At 42.6% G+C, this 25,031-nt stretch overlaps 2 protein-coding genes across 7 annotated transcripts in view; one reads left to right on the top strand and one right to left on the bottom strand.

The window, feature by feature from the left end:
* The first annotated feature begins 409 nt into the window (after nucleotides 1-409).
* Nucleotides 410-24,304, top strand: rfx2 (regulatory factor X, 2 (influences HLA class II expression)). 6 transcript variants are annotated; one of them, XM_063890859.1, is made up of 18 exons: nucleotides 410-624; nucleotides 10,540-10,648; nucleotides 11,072-11,158; nucleotides 12,453-12,535; nucleotides 13,009-13,279; nucleotides 14,531-14,605; nucleotides 15,730-15,911; nucleotides 16,097-16,216; nucleotides 17,317-17,438; nucleotides 17,715-17,833; nucleotides 20,084-20,196; nucleotides 20,428-20,579; nucleotides 20,762-20,859; nucleotides 21,231-21,380; nucleotides 21,514-21,722; nucleotides 21,809-21,962; nucleotides 22,062-22,104; nucleotides 22,213-24,304. In XM_063890859.1, exons 1-18 carry the CDS (start codon nucleotides 434-436, stop codon nucleotides 22,332-22,334), a joined length of 2,400 nt encoding a protein of 799 aa, XP_063746929.1. In that variant the 5' UTR covers nucleotides 410-433; the 3' UTR covers nucleotides 22,335-24,304. The 6 variants fall into 6 exon arrangements, with proteins under 6 accessions (XP_063746929.1, XP_063746928.1, XP_063746933.1 ...); XM_063890858.1 differs by having other exon boundaries at nucleotides 22,038-22,104; XM_063890863.1 differs by lacking the exon at nucleotides 11,072-11,158.
* Nucleotides 24,301-25,031, bottom strand: part of fcho1 (FCH and mu domain containing endocytic adaptor 1) — a 45,535-nt gene continuing 44,804 nt past the window's right edge. The window contains exon 27 of the mRNA XM_063890857.1: nucleotides 24,301-24,958. Within this exon, the coding sequence (XP_063746927.1) occupies nucleotides 24,930-24,958 (29 nt within the window). The 3' untranslated portion in view covers nucleotides 24,301-24,929. The remainder of the gene's footprint in view (nucleotides 24,959-25,031) is intronic.

The following is a 25,031-nucleotide window of genomic DNA, read 5'->3' as shown; positions in this document are numbered from 1 at the left end:
ATATATACTTTTTTTTAAACGAAGGATTACTATTTTCCAAGTTGGATGTATAGGTAGGGTGAGCTATGACGATGTTATTTCTTTTATTATTATTATTATTATTATTATTATTATTATTATTATTATTATTATTGGCTACATATTTAATCAGCATTATTGAATGCAGCCTGAGGTTGAATAGACTCCACTCAATAATGGAGCCTGTGTATAAAAAAATATTGCTGCTTCTTTGTATTATATGCATATGATCATATAGAACTTAAATCTCGAAAAACATATTTTGAATGAAATCAATTTATTTAAGTAATGCACTTCGACCAGTTACCTAGTCAAGACTGCCCCCATGTGGTTAAATTAATATTTACAGTCTTATTGAACTGGGCGGGCCTCTGTTCCCTTCGGTCCCTCCCTTGCATAGTGAGGACCCTGACGTATGCATTCGAGGGTAGCAACAGTTGCCTCGAGACCCCGTCGCGCCACAGTGACTGTAGCCGTGGAGACAGTTACTTACCAACGGGCGCAACACTCAGCAACAGCAGCAGCAGCAGCATCTGGAAGTCACCGAGCGAGTGGGAGAGAGGGGAAAGAGAGCAGAGCCAGGGTAGAACTTTTCTCAAGGCTAAGGTGACTATTATCTTCACAGCATTTAGATGCTAAGTTTTTCTTCATTTGGAAAAAATACTCTGTGATCAAGTGCTTTGCTAGCAGTCGTGGTTATTTTCCACAACCAAACTTTCCCTTCTTTGAACGGCGTTCTACTCTCCATTTAACTGACGTTCACCTATTGCTTGGCAACAGCTTTGTGTACCTGGAAAAATATCCGTTTCACCCCTTCTTCAAATTTTCTACACTTTTCTTGAACGTTGTTCTCAGCGTCACTCCAACTCAACATTCATACACTTGTTGCTACGTTGTGTGTTGTGTGTGTGTTTCGAGCTCTGAACGCACTTGCAGCTCAATCCCAGCAGGATGGATGGTAAGGCTAGGCAGTCAAGCTACAGCTAATGCTAACTCGGACAACTAGCAGCAATAACTTCGAGTTCATTCTGTTTAACCGTGTGTTGCGCAGTTTGCGGCAGCTCTGTCTTGTTTGTCACATTACGGAAAAACTTATTTCCTGTTGTGTCTTTCTCGAGAACGATATTTTTAAGCAGGTGGAAATGTGGATAGCTAGCGTTAGCAACGTTGGTTTTGGTGCTCAACTGAAAACTAACGTCCGCTGCGAGCAAACGTGAACTGAGCAGGAGGATAAGTTTCCTTTATGCTGGCAGTTTGCCAGCCTCCTTAAGCAGCCTTCAGTCTCATATGATATCGTGGAAATACATTTTTAACGTTACGCTGTCGAGCGCGGATATAAGAACTTCTACTGGCGATATACGAAGCTCGCTGTTTGGCTACAACGTAACTTGGTGCTTCCACTGGTCTCTATCTCAGGAGAGAGGAACTACTCTCTTAATCAGTTTAACTAACGTTACGATCTAAATTGGAAAAAAGTGGGTACTTCACATAGTTTGGCTGTTTTAATGTTTCAGAAATGACTTGAATAACTTAAAATGTAACAGCTAGGTGGTGCTACGATGGTTCTTTGGTAGTATACGGCTCTGTCTTGTTGGTACAGTCTCTTGGGTGGGAAATGTAGTATTTAAAGTACTGTTTTTACATGTGCTTTTGAATCTTTGCATGAAGAAGATACACTTGTGCACTTCATATTAAGTTGAATTAATGATTTTACCTGATGTGTCTCATTTCATCACAAGTAGTTTCGCTCCATCTACTAATCGTATGCCAAACTAGTTGAAAAGACCTGAAGGCAAATTGTTTGCTAATAGCAAAGTTGCACTGCTCCGTTGTTTGGGTGGCAGGTCTCATTAGGTTGGATGTTTGATCTCTTTAAAGCTGAGGGCTAATATCAAACAGTGCCATAGCAATAATAAGAAACCAAACGAAATGTAGACCCCCAAATGATTTTAAATTCCCATTTTCATTACCTTTACAATGTGGCTGGTTTCCAGCACCTTACATAGCTCATTTTTTCTTGTCTTGGGATTTAGTATTTTTTGTCCCAAGAGTTAAATGAATTCTAATGGACTATAAGCTATACAGCCATCAGGTGCTCTGTCATATGTAATGTTTGCTAGTGCGGCATCAAGGATCTCTGCAGCACTTCGTTTCTCTAATTAAAACCCTCTCTGTGTACCAATGAATTGACTTATTTTATTTATTTACATAAAGTATTTATCTTGAAAAGGAAGAGACCTGAATAATATATATATAAGGTTGAATGTCATTGATGCCACTTATCTATTTCCTTCAATGTAAAAGAGATCAAAATGCAGTACGAGTATGGTTATGTTAATCATAATAATTATCTAGGCTGCTTTATATTTTATTCTGTGAAGCTTTCGACAGCAGGATTTTTCTCTATTTGAGCTATTTGAAGAAGGTGTTGAATGAGCACTGACAGAAGACTTGGCTGGTTTTGAGTGTCAGAGAAAGAAAGTTCACTTTGATTGGTCTGACAACTCACTGCAGCTAAAAAGAAAATAAAGAGATGACAGCGCTGTGTATAACCCCCACCAACCCCATTCCCCAATTTGAGCATGACATTGTTATGTTTACATAGCAACTTGATATACAAATACACCCAAGTCATGGAAAGAAATGGGATGGAGTGGGCCAGGGGCTGACATGTTATTCTTTTAAAAGTGAGTGTTTTTAATCGGGTTCATTTAATCTCTTTCTTTAGAGTTAATAGATTTGACTTGCAGGGAGGTGGATCCGAAAGAAATGCTGCTCAGACAGGAGACGAACTGGAGAGCAGCTGGTAGTATGCCAATTACGTAGGAAAGTCTTATTTGCTTGTTGTAGGGTGCTTGTAATGTGTCTCTATATGCCTTTTTTGGTCTTGACCGCAACCTATGACATGATCGTACATTGTTTTATTTTCAACAAATACCATACTGATCTGTAATTTACAGAAATGGTGCTTGTTCTTTAGAACTAACCTCTATGGAAAACTGGAGTTGCTCGTATGATTGTGCAAAGAAGAGTCCACCGTTCCCCGTGTGCCATTTTGAGTGTTTAATGGACCCGTGTGTGCAGTACAGTTCAGCTATCAATAGGACAGCTGCAGTGGTCTCTTGGACAGCGGGTGACCTGACACAGCTTTTGGTCACATGTTTTGTGTGTGTGTGGGTGTGTGTGTGTGTGTGCACATACATGAGTGTGCTGTGTGGATGTGCCTGTGTAGCCTATGTGTGTTTGCTCGTGCTTTATTTAGTTTGTCTTGCCTTGTGTTGCCTCGGGGAGAAGTTCTCAATCCAATAGCCTGATACACACAGACCTGTCACTGCCATTGGTTCTGTCGTAGCTGTTTATAGTCGATCACATTCTAGTTGGATTACCCTACCGCTGTGCTTACTTAACTGCCTGGCTTTTGCAAATTGTATTGTCTGATATTAACATATATTTAATGGGCTGTCCCATAACTCCAGACATCTCAGAAAATCACAAAGCAAAGCCGAAGAACTGAGGAGAATCCCTTGTGGTGCTTGTTAAGTGCAAATTAATAGTGCCATTTATTCAGATGAAATGTTACAGTTTCATGAGCTTCGTCTTTTATTTATCCGTAAAGGGCTTTTTATTTGACTTGATGTGCTGTTACCGTTCCACAAGAATTTGTTGGAAGGAAAATAGTGAAGGTGTCCTAAGGACTCTCACATCACGTCTTCCACTTGAAGTGTTTTTAGGAATCATTGTAGGCTTATGCTGCTAGGTTACGGAGAAATAAATCTTGTCCATACCAAAAAAATGTTGCCACTGATTGGCCCTCGCACGGTGGCAACAAGTTGAAACTCGTTGTGAAATGATTTTTCCCCCCCGTCTGTCTCTTCTATCTGTCTGTGTCATCACAACATTCTCAACATTCCACCTGTTTGTATCGTAGCTACACAACTGCTAATTAAATTTCCTGCCACAAACAGCAGACAAGGCAGTGACATTTGCATTACAAAAACTGACCCCCCCCCTTGCTATTTCAGTCAAATATAGCAGCAGCCCCCCATTCTCTCCTCACTTTTCCTTTCTTTTGTAGTGTTTTATGCTAGGTTGTTAGAGATGTTTATTTGGCTTAAAGGTAACTTGTCAGTATAACTTGCTACAAATGAAATGCCAACACCAAGATTAAGGAAAGGGAGATTTGACCAGATTTACAAAAGAGTAGTAGACCCAGACAGTATTTTTAGATTGAATTAGCTGGGTCTTCAGCATTGCTTTTCAAAAGCTCTTTAATTAGGAGATTTGGTGCAGAGGATGCCATTGTCCCATGTGGAAACAACCCAGTTTCAGCTAAATGGTGGAAGTCCTTTTTAGTGCAGTCACCCATTCCTGATGATTGGCCACCCTCTCTTACCAGCTCACTAGCTTGAAAGGCGAGCATATGTTAATGTTGCAATGTTCAATTTAAATGAAACATTGTATGCTAATTGTTTTCATGTGAAATTCATGGCGTAAGTGTTGCCTGACTAAAGAGTTTTACAAATTGTAACCGTCTAGGTCTAAAAAGTGGCAAAGTGTCAAACAGACATTTTGAAAAACAAAAGGTATAAAAAAATACCAGATGAGGGCGTTTTTTTTAATCAACAACTTGAGGAGCAGCAATGTGTAGACAGGATGTCAACTGCATCCTGTCACAACCTCTCACTGTATGAGCTATGAATGCCATCTTGATGCAAATTGCCCTGCAGGAACACTTGTTAAGTCTTTAAGTTATTCAATGCCTAATGTTCTGGAAATGACACTGAATAGGCTTTGCTGAATTAGGGAGTAAATGCTACTGGCATTATATTTTCATGTCTGAAGCATGCCACGTATAAGGCTGCAGAAAAAATAGAGGTTTCTGTATGAAAGGTTGATCGCAATGGAGTTATATTCCATGCTAGTCTTTGATTCTTTATATAACCCTAAATACTTAAATCTGAGTGGTGCCAAGTATTGGTGCAGTATTTACTGCAAAAACAACAGACACTTGGATCTGTTTCATAATTCAGGCATCAACTGATGAGTCATTATTTGTGTCAAGTAGTGCCTACACATGTACTGTACCTACCGTACGGTGATGTTCAGAGTCAAATTTGTGTTAAGTGAATGCTTACTAAAAGGACAGAGTCTTCCAGGGCAAGCACTCACTCATCTCAGGTTCATGGGTCAAAAATGACACAGCTCACTGCCAGCATCTGAGGTCATCTCTGCAGAATGTGGTTCCCTTGGAAATGCAACTCCACAGGTTGGAAACACATCTTTCAAAGTGTAAAGGACCGCAGATTACACGAATGTCTGGAGTGAAACTGTTATTCTTCCACAGAATAGGTTGCAAGTCTGGGTTAGACAAAAGTGTTAGAATACCTAATCATTCCAAGTTGTCAGACTTGGTCATTGGTTTTGAATTGACAACTACATATCGTTCTATCTATCTTTGCAGTCCTATTTATTGGCCTGATAGTTAGAAAGGAAATGAAGTGAACTAGATTTGATAAGATTAGGTGAAAAGGTAGGCAGTGGCCCTATCAGTAAGGGATTAGGGTAATGAAGATCTAAATCTTGGATCCTTTTAGTAGAAACACCTTGAAAAATAAGACATTTTAACGTCATAATACACTTTTTAAATGTTCTCTTGAAATACTGCTTTCAAAGAAAAACATTTTTTTGAAATGTTTTAATATTTACTTATTTTTTTAATGTAAAAAGAAGATCTAGAAGATTGTGCTGCCTTGGCAGGGGTAGGTGCTCTCTGAGTTTGTATCTGGATTTGTGAATATGTTCCGGGATGTCATGGCTTTAAAGGGGTCCTCTCATCCTATATGCTTTGGATGTGGTTATAATAACCCTATTTAAATTGAGATTTTAGCTATTTTTAACATCTTATGCAAAAACAAAGGTCCTTGAAGTGAATTGTAAGATTACAATGTAATTAAATGATCAACCGTAATGTGTTTTTGGGTATGCCAAACACTTGTCATAAAGCGGTGTAAAATGGTGAATAAAACGGATAACTAGAGTCCCAACTGGAGAATACCCCAAAGGCAGCCAGGTGACTTTAGTGAAGTCCTCTCTTTTGTGCCATCAGGCAGCCTTGGATCACATTAGATAAATACCGTGAAAGAGAAAGACGCCTACTCGTATGAGCATAAGCCGATTACATTTCCAGTGTGCACCATCTCTTCTTGTGGTGGGTTTTCCAGTTTAACTTGTCAACATGTTCAGGTTCCAATCCTCATTCTTCATCTAGAGATGTTAAATACTCAGGATGAAGGCTGGGGATGGGTGGAAGTGGGGGGCAGTGGAAATCTGGAAAGGGTTAGAAGAGGTTGGGTGTTGGGGGAGGAAGTTGCTAGTGTAGAGCTTGGGCGAACACACAATCTCCATGGCAACGGTTTGATCTTTCTCTCTGTGGCTGTCAGGCCTGCAGCACACATGGTGACGGAGTGGACAGGTTGAGCTGATGACCAGTGTGGAGAGGGGAGGAGGGCTCTTGGATCAGAGACAGTGGTCTGTGCCCCCTATACGTCCTCTCATGCTTTCTCTCTTACTCTCTCTCTCTTTTCCTCTCCCCCTTAAACTCTGCCATCTGCAGACCCCAAGAGCTGCTTTGATTGGATTAGCCATGAATTAATGAGACAGGCTTGAAGAACAGCCTCTGTTGTGGAAATCTCTTATCATATCTTAATTCCCTCTTTGTGTGAGCGCGTGTGCCTCTGTGATCTTATAGGTTTTTTAAATTAAATCAAAGAGCCCCCCCACCCCCCATCTCAATTAACTTGTTTTACAATAAAACATATAATTACCAAATTGGGGAACACATGTTGAAGCTTCATCAGACACCTGTTGCTCCTCTCTTTTATACGGAGGGTTTGACATAGGCTAAGCATAGTGCTGATTACTGCTTCTTCATCATGTCCTTTTAGGAGCTGCACGCCGCTGTCTCTGCCTAATTCCTTCTATTAATAACATTTTTGCTCTGCTAAAGCTGATTAACTGTCTTTCCTATCCAAATAACTTTAGAAAGACTGAACTTGCTTTTAGAAGTGTTGTTTTTGGGTAACAAGAGTGTAAAGTAACCTTGAAGAATAGACTGTTGTCTCCCAGATGACTGGAACATTCCCCTTCTTTCGAGCTCTGAGTAGTTAGAAAAACAGGGCACTTCCCCCTGTCCTCTTCAATCAAGTCTAAACCAGCATAAAGTCTGTACATTTGATATAACTGCAGCACAGGGATCAGTCTACCTCCGTGTCCCCTGGTGTCGGAAATGATTAGCTTGCATAGTATTTATTGTTGTAAGTTTCTTCTTAGCGTGAGATAGAGGGATCAGGTGGGGGGATGGCATTGTTTGGTTTGGGAAGTATTCTGTTGGTTGCATAGCAACAGGCTCCTGGAAACGGGAGTGGACGGTGTTGCCACTAGCAACCGTTGTTGCTCTGCAAACAATGTGGGCCAGTGCAAACACGAGCCAAGTCTGTGGGCTCCTGCTTTAATTGAACATCTGTATGTGTTTTTCTCTGATTGAGCCTTGTTTAAGTTAGATCTGTCAGTGACATGTGTTTAAATCCTGTCTGCACTGTGAACATTTGAGATTATAGCTTCAGTTAGGTTTTGTGAGTCTTCTGGGTTCTTTAAATGTGTCGTTCCTTGTTTCCGTTTACCTTTTAAAAGTCAGGTAACTCTTGAAAGGAGGGGCTGTTGTTCATGTTGTAAAGTGCTCATCTGGGATTTGCCTGAATGCAACCAGGCTCCCAGACTAGACATGAAAACGGACTTGTGGCCTTAGACGCCAGCCCATCCGGAGTAACAGTTTTGCAGCAGTGTTCTATGTCTCCCACTGTGTCCTACCTTTGTGCTTTTCAGAGCTGCTGTGGGGAATTTGTGTGGCTTTTAACCTTTCCTGAACACTAAGCAGACTCCTGTTTACTTTACTCCTGTCTGTCCCCCTCCAGCACAAGGATTCAGTATAACTCACCATAGATATTAAAGCCAGTACCTTTAGTTGAGCTTCAACCACTAAAAACCTGCGTTCTCTAATTCCTAATCCATCACCATGTAGCCACCCACTCCTTAGTGGCACGAAAAAGCCTGCAGACTTGTGTCACTTCCTCTGGTGAAAATGACAAGTCTGAAAATAAATGATGAGATTGTTACGTGCATGTATAAATCAAGTAACACCCCAAAGACAAATTCGATGCTTTAGAAAAACGGTTAAGCATCGCAGCGGCTTTTAAAATGATTTGTTGACTGTTAGAATCATTGTGATTATAGGCTTTTGGTCCTTTAATAACATACAAGAAGGAGACAAATGTAAATGTAATGTGAGAGTCGCTACATGGAAGTGCTAATTGTGCCCTGTGCTAACAAATACATCGAAGATAACAGCTCAGATGGCTGCTCAGGGTAGACTGGGTATGGTAGGACCATGTGTTTGCCTGGAGATTGACACATATCAGACATTTCAACATAGACCTCCTCCACTCAGGCTGTTAGTCACATTGCTAACTGTGTCAACATCTCCATCTATGGAAAAGGCCAGTGGTGGCACACCCAAATCTGTAGTTTTATTTATCTTAAACGTAGTTCAATAGTGTTCAATTTGTCATGATGTCTTTTTGGTTCTTTCAGGGGGCCTGCTCTGTTAATAGCATTACATTGTATTTTGATCACATACTGTGGAAATGTGATGCTGTTAACAATTTGATACCAAAATAAAAAGCAAAAGTACCGGCCTCGCTCCTCCTTTGAGTTAACATGTAGGGTGCATCGCTTGACAGAATCTTGAGTTTGTCAAAAGTTGTGCGGCATGATTCTGGATAAATTGAGAATCATTCTTTTATACTCTTTAGTAGAGATAACCATTAGGGTGTTGATATCTGAAGCAAAACCCTCTTGTAGCATAACATTTACCCTTTAATCTCCTTTTCCCTGTGGGAACGGCTTGGTCATGTGCGGTAGATCCCGTGGTAGTGTCTGACGGCTTCTTCATGTTGTGTTTGGCAACAATTAGGTGGTTGAATAAAGGAATGCTGTTATCCTGTATGACAGCTGAACTTTAAAAAATGTCCACAACAGAAAGTATAACCTTCTTTTTTTTGGCGTTCACATTTTGGTATTTCTCTTCCTATCTATCGCCTGGGGGTTTTCTTGACTGTGAGGTTTTTTTACACAGAATATAACGCAGCATGTCCTTTATTGATAAACCCAGAGGTTTGATCACACTGAGGGAGAAAGGTGTTTTTCATTCTTATGCAAGCAGAGGTTTGATTTTATAAAAGTTTACTAGCTTTGACCATTTATCTGGTGAGAAATGTTGGTTTGGAAAGCCAGAAGCGTGCGTTGCTGCACCTGTTGCCTCTCTGTAAAAGCCTAGCCTCCACAGTACTGCAGCCTGGTGTCTCTCTCAGAGGGAGTTAAAGTCTCACTGTAGCGTGCCGTGTTGTGACTAATCCCAGTATGTTTGGAGCAGGGTTTGTCTTGCAGTCCTTCTCAGTAATGCTCCCAGTGAACACCATCCCACCATTTACCTTCTGAGGTATCCTGTTGCTCCTGGATTTTCTACCCCCCCCCCCCAGAACTGTGCTGTATCTCCTTCTCCCTTATTCTAATCCTCCTCCCCCTCTTCTCTTCTCTCTGCGGTCGCGCTCGAAAGTTCCTCTGGAAGAGCTTTATAAAGAGGGGGGGAAATAGAGGAGTGAACGGGGAGGTAGAAGGGGGTGTGGAGTTGGGGGTGGTCGTCATGGATTCCTCACCATAGCAACCGACAAACGTTTACAAAGCATTGAGGAATTTCCTCATATCAGCTGGATTATTGAAGCCCTCAGAGAACGGCTCTCGTACCAAACAATTGCTGGATATCATCAGGACCCTGGCAGGGGCCGGAGCCCCACTGCCATTCTCATCTTTCTCCCCTTAGTTTTTACATTTTTCTAGAGAGTGGGGAAGTTGTTTTTTATCCACTTACTCCCCCTTGCAGTTCCATTCTTCTCTTGACCCTGCCTTACTCCCGCTCTTTCCCTCTCTATCCCTAAAGAGAGAGCCTTTGTTGCACTCCATTTTTAGTTCCCCTTTGCTATGCTGTGCACATTGTCACCCAGTGGAAAGCCGAGTGGCGGCAGTCCGTTCGGTCCTGAGCAGGAAGTTCAGTCCTATTGGTAACTCAAATGACTTCACTGTAACTTTCTGCCTGGCCTGCCGGTCTGTCAGCATGACTCAGAGTGTCTGTGCAAAACTGTTGGGCTCTTTATATTGTCTGTGATTTAAGGCCAAAGGTGGGCCGCCTCTCAGCGCTTCACTGACTCGGCTTGACTTGTTAAAGGCAGAAACCCCCCTGCACACAATGGATGCCATGGAGGCTCCAAGAGAGAAGGGGTGGTGTAGGAGAGCGTTTCTTTAGTACTGTCCATGTAAAGCCAGTCTTACCAATATGAGTATTCAGTCTGGAATTAAATCCCTCGTACTGTCTTTCCTCTCTTCCACTTCTTCATATCTCCTACAACCCAGCATGCAGAGCTCCGAGGGAGGGTCAGACACCACGACCAGCGTGGCAGCGCTGCGGACGTCATCATCAGCTCAGGCCCCTGTGGTACAGCCGGTCCCAGCCTCCCAGCAGGTAGGTCATTACCTCTACTCCACTCCAACATCAATAACAGGGCACATGTGGAAAGTCTGTTGTGACTAAAGGGTTCCATCTTTTTTTCTTTTCAAATATAAAATATAAGTATTTTTTTTAAAGCCCAAACCTGCTCCTCACTAAAGAAGAGCTTGTGCTCGGTGTCTGAAATGAAATGGCACTGTCAATGGAGTACACGCAAAAAAAACCAATGCCTGGCAGGGAGAGGTCTGTGCAGTCATTTATGTTTATTATATTGGCATAAATCGATCCGCACTAGCTTAAAGTGTTGTTGGGGGGGGGGGGGGGGTGTTGAAATGTTTGCCCGTCTTGTGTCGATTGTCATATGTTAATAATTATGTGTGTATGTGATTGTACATGGTGCATACCTGTGTAATTGAGTTATGTCTTGTATCCACACAGAGGGTGCTGGTTCAAGCTACAGGCTCAGCTCAGAAAGGAGGACAAGCACAGCAGCTTTCAGTACCCAGGGTTCAAGTCTCTCAGCAGGTACACAGTGCTGTACATACTATACAGTGCTGTGAAAATACTTGTACACCCCTCGAGGTTTTACTTCTTTCTCTCAGTTCTAGCTATTTCGACTGAGCCTGAGACATATACTGTTATCTTTCATAATTACGATTAAATAAGCAAAAGAAGGCCTGTTTCACCGGGATTATTTCAAACAAATGTTTTGTCAACTTCTCATCTCGTGGGGTTTGAATTTACATCAAAGTGAAATGATACAGTGTGTTGCAGGTTTGCTTTAGTAAACAAGTTGAACAGTAACCAAACCATGCTCGTGTTTACCATTGAATGAAGATCCCAACATGGCAGCCCATTCATTCTTCCAAAAGCTGCTCTTCCCAAGCATGTGCCAAACTGTTTCTCCTGCTTCCTGTGCTCCTCATGGGTGTGCAAAGTTGTCTTTCTCTGGCTGAGCCTGGCCCACTGCCTGTGTACATGAATAACATGAAACTAACATCTTATACAACTCTTGGAGGCTTCTCATAAACCGTGGCTCAAATGGTTGGTATTATTGTGTGTTTGATGCTGAACATTTCTCTAAGTTTGACTTGCTGCTGCTTTTGTGATGGTGTGAATGGCTTCTCTGCATCCAAGGGTGTTTTGTTACCTTGCTCCACAGCCTTCTGGTTTTTAGGCACTTGAACCAAATTCTGTGTTGAGGATCTAATGTGAAATCCAGTAGGTGAACTGACTGTCTGCTATTAGCTTGTCATACGTACCTGTCTTATATTTCAGGGTGAAATATAAGACGGTAAGCCAATAGCAGATGGACAAGTCATTACGTGCTTTTCACCATTTGAATGCATGTTTGTAGAACCAAGTTTGTCTTTATTGAACCGAATGTAGGTTTATCAGTTCAAGCTTTCATTATTATTTTACATAAACTGTTTCAAATCATTTATCTCCCCATCGCCTTTTTAATGTAACACACTTATTTTGCATTTCAAGTATTATAGAACTTATTCTCGGTAGAACTAAATACAATAGGTATTGGATTTATAAATAATGAGGCTTCGGGTTTGATTATCATGCAAAAACCAAAGGTGTGTACAGAGCTTTTCACTGCACTTCATACACACTAATAGATCTGCAAAAGCCTACACTCACAAACAAGTCTTTTCATTTTACCGACTTTTATGATAAACAATTGTCTGTTACTCTATAGTTATAGTCGCAGTTTGTTTTACATTTGCACAAATGGGGAGTTGGGAATACAAATGTAAGTTGGGAAATCAATTGTTTTTCCTGATTCCAAGTTCCTGTTGTCTCTCTGCAGGTTCAGCAGGTGCAACATGTCTACCCATCCCAAGTCCAATATGTAGGAGAAAGCGGAGAGACCGTTTACACTAATGGAACTATGTAAGTAATGTTGTATTACCCCACAATTATTATTAGGGATATGAAATATGTTTTGCATTGTGTGGCTTATGTACACTACAGAATATAGTTGAATTCAACCCAGTGAAGCCTACTATTTTATTGAAATAGATCTTAATAATAACAATAAAAACTGGGATGTTACCATGTCAGAATGTAAAACCATGACAATGATTTGCTGTGCGCTGTATTAGTATAATAACGTAAATTCTTTAAAAAAAAAAGTTATTTCAATGTGATTCTAGCAAAGCCAAATATTTTGATATCACTTATATTTTAGTCTTTGTTTACAAAGTGATCTACTGTGTCATTCATCAATTCCTGTGCTCTTGTTTTTTGGATTTGGATTTAAAAACCTGAAGACTGTAACTGCTCTTCATCTGCTTTCTAAAAACGTAACGTGGCATCAGGGTGAAAGCCTTCACTAAAAGCTAACTGCAGTGATCTCTCCCCAGCCGAACAGCCTACTCCTACAACCCCGAGGCTCAGTTGTACGGGCAGAGCAGCGGGGGCCCCTACTTTGACTCGCAGGCGGGTGGAGCTCATGTCACCACGGTGGTCTCCTCTGCCAGTGGGGGGGTGGCCCCTCACGGCATGGTGGGCATCGCTATGGATGTGGGCAGCAGCCACATAATTTCCAGTGGAAGCACCTACCTGATTCACGGTGGAAGCATGGAGGGGAGCCGCAACCACATATCACACTCATCACGCTCATCCTCCGCCATGGTGAGCGACACATACCAATGTCTTTGTTGCTCTGATGCACGTTTTCAAATGTATTGGGAATAATTGTGGCAGTGAAAACAATAGCCTAACTGTTTATCAGAGGTTTACACCCGCCAAAGACCTCATGATTACGGTGTTTGAATCTTTCCTCAAAACTGCTGGTCGAATTAAAGTTTTTATTCTTTAAAGTACGTAAATGAGTTGTTACTGCAAGGCCTACTGAGAGAAATCCCCACTACCAGGTGTTGTGAGATGGTGATGACTGTTGTCCCTGCTACCTGAGCCTGTGTCCAGAATGGCCCGGCTCCTGGACCAGCCTGAAAGGCAGGGGGAGGCACACAGGGTTTACAGGAACCTGAGTTGGGGCCTCCTGGCTCTGCAGTAGCACACCGAGAGCAGAGCAGCACAGGGCAGAGAGCCTGTAGAACCGGGACACTGGCTTAAATAATTCAGCACTGCCTTGTTTCAGAGGTTTTCACAGGCACTTGAGCGCCCTGCGAAACAAAGCAACCCCTGGGGCTCATTACCATTTGGCCATGAGCCCTCTGGAACCTTCTTAAGGCTTGGAACACTGCCTGCTTCTTTTTCCTTTTCTTCTATGTCTCCAGTTTGGCTGCAATACCACATATCTTTTCTTTTTTGACTTTGGTTTTCTTCTACGGCTCAATAGAAGGTCTTTGGTTTTGTCATTCACTTTGCCCGCCAGTTGGACTGCATTATTTTTTTTTGTCCAAAGAAAGAATAATATGCCTATGTCTTTAATATCATGTCACTCTCTCTCATGTTGTAGCAACAACTAACCATCTGATTTTTAGTTTTTCAACTAAAACATTTCAGGCACATTGTTTACATGTTGGGGGCTGGGTGGGGTTGGGCATTGTTGACCTATTGTCCTCAGACTTGACGCGACCTGTGCCCCTGTTTGTGGTTCCTATACGCATACATTAGGGTGTCTGACCGCAAACCTTCACTGAGCAGCTTAACCCAGAAGCCCCTTGATTTGCATGCTTTTGTCGGCCTGTAATGGATTTGGCGCTACACTGACTGATTTAATGGAAATGCAGAGATCTGGCTGCTTGCTAACAGTCTTATTTCCTTTATCTGTTTTAATTTTTTTTGTGTTTTTCTTCATATACCCCCCCTGCTTATTTCTGTCCCATTCTCCTCTTCTATCACTCTCTCTCTCTCCCGCCTCCTCCCTCTTCTGTGTCCACCTCTTCTCCTTTTTTTGCATGCTTCTTCTTTCTTTAGCTTGAAATGGCGATTGAAAACCTCCAAAAGTCTGAAGGAATTGCAAGTCACAAAAGCAGCCTGCTCAACAGCCATGTAAGTTAACCAGGAACTTTCTTTGAAAAGGACATGAGGATAAATAAAAAACAACAAACAAACAAACAAAAGCTGAACGTTTAGGCAGTGTGTTTGACTTGTGTACTGCAACGTTAAACGCACTGTGTACAGCTAGCGTAACCTACTCTGCACTGTCCCACTGAAATTGTCTCAATTAATTTCCATCCTTCATCTGAACTTGCATTTGCTATCGCTTTTTGCTTAATAATGCATCTTTCATACATCTTTTCCACCCTGCATGGCCTTAAATTGATTGATTTCTGAATGTGTCACTTCTAAGTACAGCAGGACATGCACTCAGTGTCACACAAGCTTATTGCAATATTACTTTATCCATTGTTCGACAGTTATAATGAAAATCAAATACAAATAATTAAGCAGTAGTGTTTTATTACATCCATTACTCCCATGGAAATATGATTGAGATGCTTTTCCGACTTTTCAAACTTCCAACCCCATTTCAATTGTGACCAATATTTATAAATCCTGTTTTAAGGAGCTGCTGTGAATCTGCTTTGAATATTTATAATTTAAGCTTTTTACGCAAATTCTCTATGATTGTGCAGTTACCGACAGCGCAATGAATCTCTCAAGATGGACTTATCTGTGAGATTTATCTGACAGAATGAAAAGCACTCTTCAGATGTTTGGAGTTTTAACTCAATCAGCCATTCTTTATTCCGTAGCCAAGGCAAGATTGGAAATATAGATTATAAAGCGTTGTCACAGCTGGAGTGCAATGGTCTCACGTGTGTGTGTGTGTGTGTGTGTGTGTGTGTGTGTGTGTGTGTGTGTGTGTGTGTGTGTGTGTGTGTGTGTGTGTGTGTGTGTGTGTGTGTGTGTGTGTGTGTGTGTGTGTGTGTGTGTGTGTGTGTGTGTGTGTGTGTGTGTGTGTGTGTGTGTGTGTGTGTGTGTGTGTGTGTGTGTGTGTGTGTGTGTGTGTGTGTGTGTGTGTGTGTGTGTGTGTGTGTGTGTGTGTGTGTGTCTTTTTGATGTGTAAATAAGATGCCCAGCTACTCTTATTTTCTGGCCAGGAGGCTATCGCAGAGTGTCTCGCCTGCGGATCACTGATTGCGCAACTGCGTTCTTCTGTGTGTTTGTAGCTGCAGTGGCTGCTGGACAACTACGAGACGGCGGAGGGGGTGAGCTTGCCGCGCTGCTCCCTGTACAACCATTACCTGAGGCACTGTCAGGAGCAGAAGCTGGATCCCGTCAACGCTGCCTCCTTCGGCAAGCTCATCCGCTCGGTCTTCATGGGCCTGAGGACACGCCGCCTCGGCACCAGGTACACAGGCACACGCTTATAACTGTAATCACTTATCATAATCATATACAATCAAAGATGTGACGGGAACGATGGTGCTCAGAGGCATCGGAGAATGCATGATGGCCGATAATAACAGTGATTGCACCTGTGACAAATCATCTCCGCCTCACTGTTTTCTCTCTCTTCTCTCATGAATCCAACAGAGGCAACTCTAAGTATCATTACTATGGCATCCGGGTGAAGCCTGACTCACCGCTCAACCGGCTGCAGGAGGACACCCAGTACATGGCCATGAGGCAGCAGCCTGTCCACCAGAAACAAAGGTCAGCCCTGTCTGCCATTGTGACCTTTCTTCACGCCTTTCATTTTGTTGCTTATTTTTGTTTCATGGCAACAGATGTTTTTTCTTTCTGAACATCATGTGTGAAACAAATCTAACTTTTGTTACCGTTTCCCATGTGAGAGCTGCCTCGCTGTCACTGACCAGTCTCTGCTGCTCGCTGTGCGCCATCTTCATTTATCTCCTCTGACAATTTTGTGCTGCTTTTGATTTGCCATTTTCACTTCCTGTTTCTTTTACTCACCCATCTTCTAGTTTCTACCCAAACATTAAAGCTGCTTCTAAACTGCCATAATGTTTTCATATTTTACTTTTGCTTTATTCAGTGACTTGACCAGTAGCAGCTATTGTGGCAACTATGAAAACAATGAATTATCCCAATTTCAGATCCATAAACTACATCTTATCTAATGTGCACAAATGCATGTTCCTCTTTGAGTACCAGCTGATCAGCTCTAGTTCTGAGTTTGTATGAGTTGTATGGTTTATTGCACTTACTGTAAGCTGTTTTAAACAAAGTGTCAGCTAAATGAAATCATATTTATAATAATTTACAATCACAATTATAATAATGTAGCAGATGTATCAAATAAAGAAACCACTCCTCCTCCTCCTCCTCCAGGGCATCTGTAACTTGCGTTGACAGTGACACAAGAGAAAGAAAAAAAGGCATACTTGTCTACTGGCGTGGGAAAAGATTCAATCACCCATAATAACTGGTTTAACCACTACTGCTTCTTCAGTGGCTATTGTGTATACGTACGTCACAGCGGCTGGCTTATATATATATATATATATATAGGTCACTGCTGCGATGTACAGTAGTTAATGGATTTGAAACTAGACACACTCGCAAAACTATCCCATCTCTATGTCAAACATTAAGGAAATATATCAAATGTTGCACACTTTATACAAATATCATTTCCCTTAAAACAGACTTTGGAATTTAACTTTGTAGCTTTTATTGAAGGAGTTCTAACCCGAGCACTTTCTGTGTGGCACTGGATCTGACATTTTGTGTGTGTAAGTCCTTTGAAAGCCCAGCTAACATACATGTCCCATCTCCTACCGTGTGCTTAGGTTCAAGCCTCTGCAGAAGGTGGACGGTATGTCTGACAGCCTGTGTGGGAGCTCTCAGCACTGCAGCAGCACCCCAGAGCAGTCAGTGGCCGCTCAAAGCCAGCACCACCAGCAGTACATCGGTGAGGAGCGAGCGCCTTGTCCACAGATGTTTAGCATTGTTTGTTGATCATTCTTCTTTCCGAGCTGATCTTTATTAACACCACTAGATGTTTGGCCACATGTTGGCTTTTCTTGACACGTGTAATTACAGTAAAATGAATAGATAGGCGTGTGTTTGTGGAGAAAATGATATTCTTTATTTCTGTTTAGGTTCTATTTATTTATATTCTGTCTCTACAGTGTGTGTGTGTGTGTGTGTGTAAGATTGACACCTGTCTGTTTTCTTTCTCATTCAGATACGTCCCACAACTTGCCTCCGTTTCCCTCTCCTGTCTTGGGCACCCAGCCCCTGCCGGAGCGCATCCACATGAATGATATCAAGAAGCTGCAGACGCTCTACAGAGAACACTGCGAGGTGCGGCTCTACGAATGTTTCACTGAGGCTCCATTGACTTGTGAATGTAAATGGCTTTAAGGAGAAGTGGCTTCAATTGTGTGGGCAGGTCTGAGGGCTGCGACTGGGGAGAAAGTTGCATAAACCTGGTTATGTAAAGTCGTTCCTCAAGTCATGTCACATTCATTACTGTGAACACTGATTTCAGTTTAGAGAAGATCCTGCTGTTGTACATTCTCATCAGAGCAGCAAATGTGTATTAGTCCACTGAAAATAGTCCCCAACAAATGCACTGCTATTTGAGTCAGGTTTCTCGTGAAACTCCAGTGCCCTGCTGATTTAAAAACGATAATCAACCTTTAGTTACAAACCTTATTCAATACCGTGACCCATTTTAAAACGGATCAAAGAAAGAACAGTATGTTGTCACTCAAAAGAATTGAAATCATTGTTAGTTTAAGACGGTTAATAAATTAGCGTCCTACAATTAAAGCACCTTCCAGCAGTCAGCAGGGGGAGAACTGTATTAGGAAAACATATGAAGGAAGGGCATATTGCGTAACCACATTTCACAGGTTGAAGGGCATAGCTCATCCTCTCTTGGTAGGAAGGTGAATCTCTGTAGGCAGAAGAATAACCCTTCAGGATGGAGCGGAACAGGGAGGACAGTAATAATAATATTGAACCCTAAACATTTTAGGAGGCTCCACAGGCTGGAGAGGGGCTGTGATTAAAGCTGCGGAGCTCTGGCTTTATCATATTATCCCTGCCCTCCCCTGGTCCAGCCTCACCACGCTCCCTTTGTTCCAGCCGTCTTTTCATCTCTGTGCAGCTTTCAAGACATGCCAATTAACCTTTCAGCGCGCTGGGTGGACATCTTGGTGTCTTTGTGGTGGCCTCCCCTCGGCCCTTTGTGTTGCCTTGTCTGTGGACAGGCACATGGGCTCCTGCCTTTGTCTGCCGGCGCATTTCTGTCACTCTCACAGCTCGCACTGCCTCTGTGTTTAATGTTTATGCATTTTACTTTTTTTCTTCTCTCCACTTTTTAGATTTGAGCCAACCGTGACCTGTTAGCACAGGCTTGAATTGACATAATCTAAAGTTAGAACACAAATACAATAGTTTTCTTAAGCATAAACAAAATACTTTACTTCAAGCAGTTAAAGGAGGGTTATTTTAACAGGGCTGTGAATTAACTTGTATCAGCTGTCAGCCATGTCTTTGTTAATGTCATGGCAACAACAGCCACATACTCAGGGATCAGCAGTGTCATGAAATAAATGTTTAAGCAAAACCGATTAGGTGTTAACTAATCACACTGTAAACCGCAGTAGTGGTGTGTGTGCTCAGATCTGAGAGGTTAGGATCGGGGGAATCTCTCTTTCTGTGTGTGACCGTGTGTGTTTCTTCTCCTCCAGACTTTTTCTTTTTTCTTGAAGGCAACTTGTTTTTCCTATGTGGCGCAAACTGTGGCGGCAAAACGCTCTCGTTCAGAGGGGATGGGGAATTCTTCTTTTTGTTTTGGAGTTCTGTGTTTGACCTGTTGCTCTAGGCAACCGTAAACAAGGTTGTCAAGGCAACGGCTGCAGAGGAAGCAAAAACATATCATGTGATTAAAGCCTACAACTGCTGTGTAACAAGATCTAGCGGCAAGTGCGTTTCCTGCCAGATACAGAGGAGAATCTCCGGGCACGCTTTCAGTCTCTGCGCAGAAATATAACAGAGAACAAAAACTGAAGAGTCTGATCTGTTTAACTTGTACTAAGATAAGTGTTGAGTTTATCTGTTCACTCTTTTTCTAACCAGGCTCAGGGTTTTGAAACTGTTGTTTATCTTTTCGATCCCCAGCCACTGCTTCCTCTGCATTGTTCCTATACGTGCCGTATGCTCTGCTCTCTAAGAGCGTCATGCATATGAACAAGAAAGAGGAAATCGCATGGGTTAGATTAGGTCATTGCTTCGCCACTAAAAGAGGCAAATGCATGCATACATCTACAAGACTAATCTGCTCTATAAAGGATTAAAAATAACTGAGGGAAAGAGTATAAAAAGCTCCAGATGAGCATGGCCTTTAGGATCCTCCGGTGATTCATGTGGAGCTGTGTGTGAGCTGGCATTGTCTAACCAGGAGGGCCTGCAGTGAAGGAGAGGCTGCTCGCCTGCCTGCAGAAACTTTGTTGTGTGTCTGGTTGCCATGGTTCAGCTCTGTGTGTTTTGTCCCCTCTTCCTGCCTCTCTTCTCCCTCCCCCCTCCCTCGCTGCTCTCCTGCAGGCGACTTTGGATGTGGTGATGAACCTCCAGTTTCACTACATTGAGAAACTCTGGCAGACCTTTTGGTATTCAACACCGCCATCTAGTGACGGAAACACCTCCATCTCCAACAGGTTGTGTGTGTGTGTGTGTGTGTGTAAAGAATATCCATGTATTTATAATGGGTTATGTGTAAAAAGCTCAAGTCTATAAGATGCGATGTTAGCTTGTCTATAAAAGAAAATAACTATTTTTCAAGTCAGATTTTAGTCCAAGCTAAATGCCGTTTTCTATTTGAATTGCATGGTTTGATTTGAAAGACTGCAGTTTATAACATCTGTGCCCCCCCCCCCCCATGTGTGCAGTGATGATGACCTGGAGGGTGTGATCCCCCGAGAGAAGCTGCTGGCTCTGTGTAAATATGAACCAATCAGACTGTGGATGAGGAGCTGTGACCACATCCTGTACCAGGCTCTGGTGGAGATCCTCATCCCTGATGTGCTGCGTCCTGTTCCCAGTCAGTACTATTCCTATTTTAATAAATGTCAGTTTTTATTGAGGTTTACAAACATAAAACCAACAGGTATCAAATAAACAAATCTAAAAACCATACAGAACAAAGAGAGTTTATGTTTCACAGGGAACATTCTCATTGGTCCATGCTCTCAGTTTGATATCCAGCATGTTCTGTTCCTTCAGGCACTCTCACTCAAGCCATCCGTAACTTCGCCAAGAGTCTGGAGGGCTGGCTGACCAACGCCATGACCAACTTCCCTCAAGAGATCATCCGCACCAAGGTAACCAGAAAGTTAAAACACCTCAAAGCCTTCATGGTTACCGGTTATCCCCGGTGGTCTGTGATAGTTGTGCTGCAAATCATTTTGGACTGCAGTGGAAATGTTTTGGAAAACAGATTTGGGTTCAAGCTGAGTATTTTGTTAGACTAAAACATTTAAATCATTGATTAAATCTATATCTTTTTCAGTACATTTTGTTTTTGAAAACCTTAAAAAATATATATTTAAAGCTTCAAACTATTCAGTGCAACCCTCAACTGAATGTAACTTCATCACAGAATCCCTCTGATGTCAGACATCATTTCATCATAAGCTGTAACAACTGTGAGTGATCTAAGCGTTCGGGGTGTGTCCTGTCTCCTCCGGTGTAGGTGGCGGTGGTCAGTGCATTTGCCCAGACCCTGAGACGTTACACCAGTCTAAACCACCTGGCCCAGGCGGCCCGAGCCGTCCTGCAGAACACCTCCCAGATCAATCAGATGCTCTCCGACCTCAACCGTGTGGACTTTGCCAACGTCCAGGTATGATGTCTGACTGCTTCCTGTGTTTATCATTGGGACATGATGTTTAAACGTCAGGCTCTCTGTATATCCCGCCTCGCTGTGTCGTGGTTCCTTGCTCAATGTGGTCGGGTGTGTTTGTTTTCTCTCACAGGAGCAGGCCTCGTGGGTGTGTCAGTGTGACGAGAGTGTGGTTCAGCGTCTGGAGCAGGACTTTAAGGTGACGCTGCAGCAGCAGAGCTCTCTGGACCAGTGGGCCACCTGGCTGGACAACGTGGTGTCTCAGGTCCTGAAGCCGCACCAGGGCAGCCCCAGCTTCCCCAAAGCTGCGCGCCAGTTCCTGCTCAAGTGGTCCTTCTACAGGTACGAGCAGAGAGAGTGCGTCAGCTTCTACACCAGCAGAATAAAACACACACACACACAGTTTAAACACTCCTTCCTCTCTGCAGCTCCATGGTGATCAGAGACCTGACCCTGCGCAGTGCTGCTAGTTTCGGCTCCTTCCACCTGATCCGCCTGCTTTATGACGAGTACATGTTTTACCTGGTGGAGCACCGCGTGGCTCAGGCAACCGGAGAAACTCCTATAGCCGTCATGGGAGAGGTAAGAACGACTATATTTAAAACAGCGCTGGTTTTCAGAAATAATGAAAAGACCTCGAACAATATGGTTTGATAGTTGTTTTGTTCCGTTTCATCACAGTTCAGTGACTTGACCTCCATGATGCCATCACTCATGGAAAAAGGTAAGCCTTTATTATTTAATATCAAATACAGACAGTACTGAGAGGGACAGGGTTACTGCTGTTAGGGTCCAAACTGTTTCCACTCACCTTCCCTCCCTGTGCCTCTAGACGCGTCCTTCTCCGATGAGATGAGTGACCTTGGCAGCGATGCCGACGCGTCCAGAGGGCCGACTGAACCCGCAGTGAAGAGAGAGAGGATTGAGATGAGCCACCCTCTGCAGGAGATGTGAGTCCGGTCGCCGCGGGGCCAGAGTGAAACCCACGAGGACCAGCATCTCTCCGTGAAAAGGGGTGGCTTCAGGGGCCCTTTGGGACGCAGTGGCGCCCTGCGTCCTCCTGCAGTCAGTGTGCAATGTATATAAAGAAGAAAGTAGCAACCCCCCCCCCCCCCCCCCCTTACTAGTGTTTATAATGATAGTGGTCTTTCTACCCGGGAGCTCACCTCTTTTTTTCCGTTTGTTTTTTTACTCGCAGGAGTGTAACACAGGTCTGATTTTCTTTCCGTTTCTGTTGCAACTGTGAATGACTTTGTGCAGTACCTTTTTATGGGATGTGTAACTTTAAGCGGTGGTGTTTGTGATTCTCCTTCTCTCTCTTTTTCTAACCTTAACTAGCTGTGCCATAGTGTCATTTGAGTGCCTTAGATCGCTAACCTTGAAACCACCACTACAGATGTCTATCTGTCCCTCAGCTGTGCCTCTACCGCAGTATGAATGTATCGTCTCCAAACCTCAGACATTCAAAGCACCTTCAACATATTTAGGTGTGTATACTCCTTGTTGCCTCTGCTGCAGCTTGCAGCACACACACACACGCACACACACACACACACACACAGAGAAAACATGCAACCTACTGACCCAAAGGACCTTTCCCTCAGTCGTCTCCACTAGCTCGGCCGCAGTCGTGGCTCTGTAGGCCTCGTAGTGTCGCAGTAGTCAGGAGGCAGGGAACTCGGCGTGGCCCTGGCTGTGTGAGATGTTGGTTTGTTTACCTCAATAGATTTCTATGCTGTTTGGCTCAGATGACATGAAGCAAGTATAAAAAAAAGAAAAAGTAAAAAAATGTAGCCACTGTTGCGGCTGTGTCTCCCACTCTAATTTCCTTTCATGTATATAGTTTAATCCTGTGATTGCGCCTGCGTGTTTTGTGAGGATGCATTCAGGGACTCGTGTGCAGCCCTGTGGCGGTGCACTCATCTGCCACAGAGTTGGGAATAAATCCAGAGGAATCCACCTAATGGAGAAGGGATTTTAAAACCCAAACTGGAATCCGGTCTGTCTCAATGAGCCTCATTTTCTGATTAAAAATAAAAAAGTGGTTGTACATTTCATCTTAGGATAAATCAATAGACGATGGACCTGTAAAACCAAAACTCTTACACAATAGAGGAGCTCAGAGCCCGCACAGCTCCCTGACTTCAGAAACTGACCTCATGCTGTTACTCAGATTAAAGTCTTATGTTCTGTTTTTATTAGATAGAGAAATACCGTGCGTTATTTGGGGAGTTTGTCCATAATAAATTATATAAATATATATATCTTTGTATGATGTAGAAAGTGTGTGCTCTGTGGCCTTCGGTCTAATCTCTCTTCACACTGTGCTCGGTTGGTCCCATTGTATCAAAAGAAAACGCTTTGATGTGTAATTGATTTAGAAAGGCGTGTGTGATAAATTAGTTTCCAATCTCAATTTTGTCAATGTAATAAATTCAGTTATATCCGTGGCGTTTCTGCGCTACTAAACTGTCACAAGATACACTTCTATTTATGAGCTTTTTTTGACCTGATTGACATCAGCTTTGTGTTTCAATAGTTTTGGTTGATTTATTTTTCCCCCTTCGAATGATTTTGTTGTAGCGATGAGAATCCTTGAGCTTGAGTTTATTAAGGCTTTTTGTAACTCGTGCCTGTCACAGTAATTTGCCTTTAAGTGCTTTGGAGAAAAGAGTTATTTCTGTGTGTACTTTGTAATGTTTTGTAAGGCTGTTTTAGATTTTTGGCGGAGGATTATTTTTTATTGAACTAGATTTGGTTCTTCTTACAAGTATACTGAACCCTTATTTTTGTGCATTTTTAAACCTGTTCTTGACTACACTTTAACTATCATAAGGACAGATGCCGGTCTGTAATAAACTGCATAGTTCAGCTGTATTTTGTACTTGGTCACAACGTGTAATAAATTGGTGTAAACCAAAACGTTTGAGCACATTTATTTTTTTATCAAACATCAACATCACAAAACTTTTATTTGAAACAAACAGCGGATTTACAAACATTTATTTTTCTAAGGTTTGGTACAAGATCTTTAGGGGATTTCTTCCATACAGTATAATTTAAAATTCTAGTTTCCATGGCAACTTATATTCACATGTTTTTCAGTTTTCTACAATTCAAGAAAAGTTCTGACATCCAGCTCAGTTTGCAGTCTCAGAACACAAGGTTTCAATACAAAAAGAGGTTTCCTCCCGCTAAACGCAGAACGACTGAGTGTCACACACACACACACACACACACACACACACACACACACACACACACACACACACACACACACACACACACACACACACACACACACACACACACACACACACACACACACACACACACACACACACACACACACACACACACACACACACACACACACCTTAAGTTAGAGGGGAGAGGAAAGGCTTGGTCCTCAAACAGCACGACACTGTCAGAAGTAAGTGCACATCGTCCTTTAAGGCTGAGCTGTTTGTTTCGGTCATCTCTTCCTGGCCTTTGATTTTGAAAAAGTGCAAAGTTCTCTGAACCTGCAGCGACGGTCCTTCACACTGTTCACAGGGAGCAGCCGGCCATGTACTTCCCTGTAAAAACCAACAGGAAATAAGCATTAAACCAGACGTACTGTATGTGAACAAAATTACCAACAGAATATTA

The sequence above is a fragment of the Eleginops maclovinus genome, chromosome 9, assembly GCF_036324505.1.
Source record: "Eleginops maclovinus isolate JMC-PN-2008 ecotype Puerto Natales chromosome 9, JC_Emac_rtc_rv5, whole genome shotgun sequence".
Lineage (NCBI taxonomy): Eukaryota > Metazoa > Chordata > Actinopteri > Perciformes > Eleginopidae > Eleginops > Eleginops maclovinus.
The sequence above is the reverse complement of the archived record's forward strand: the minus strand, read 5'-3'. Positions and strand labels throughout refer to the sequence as shown.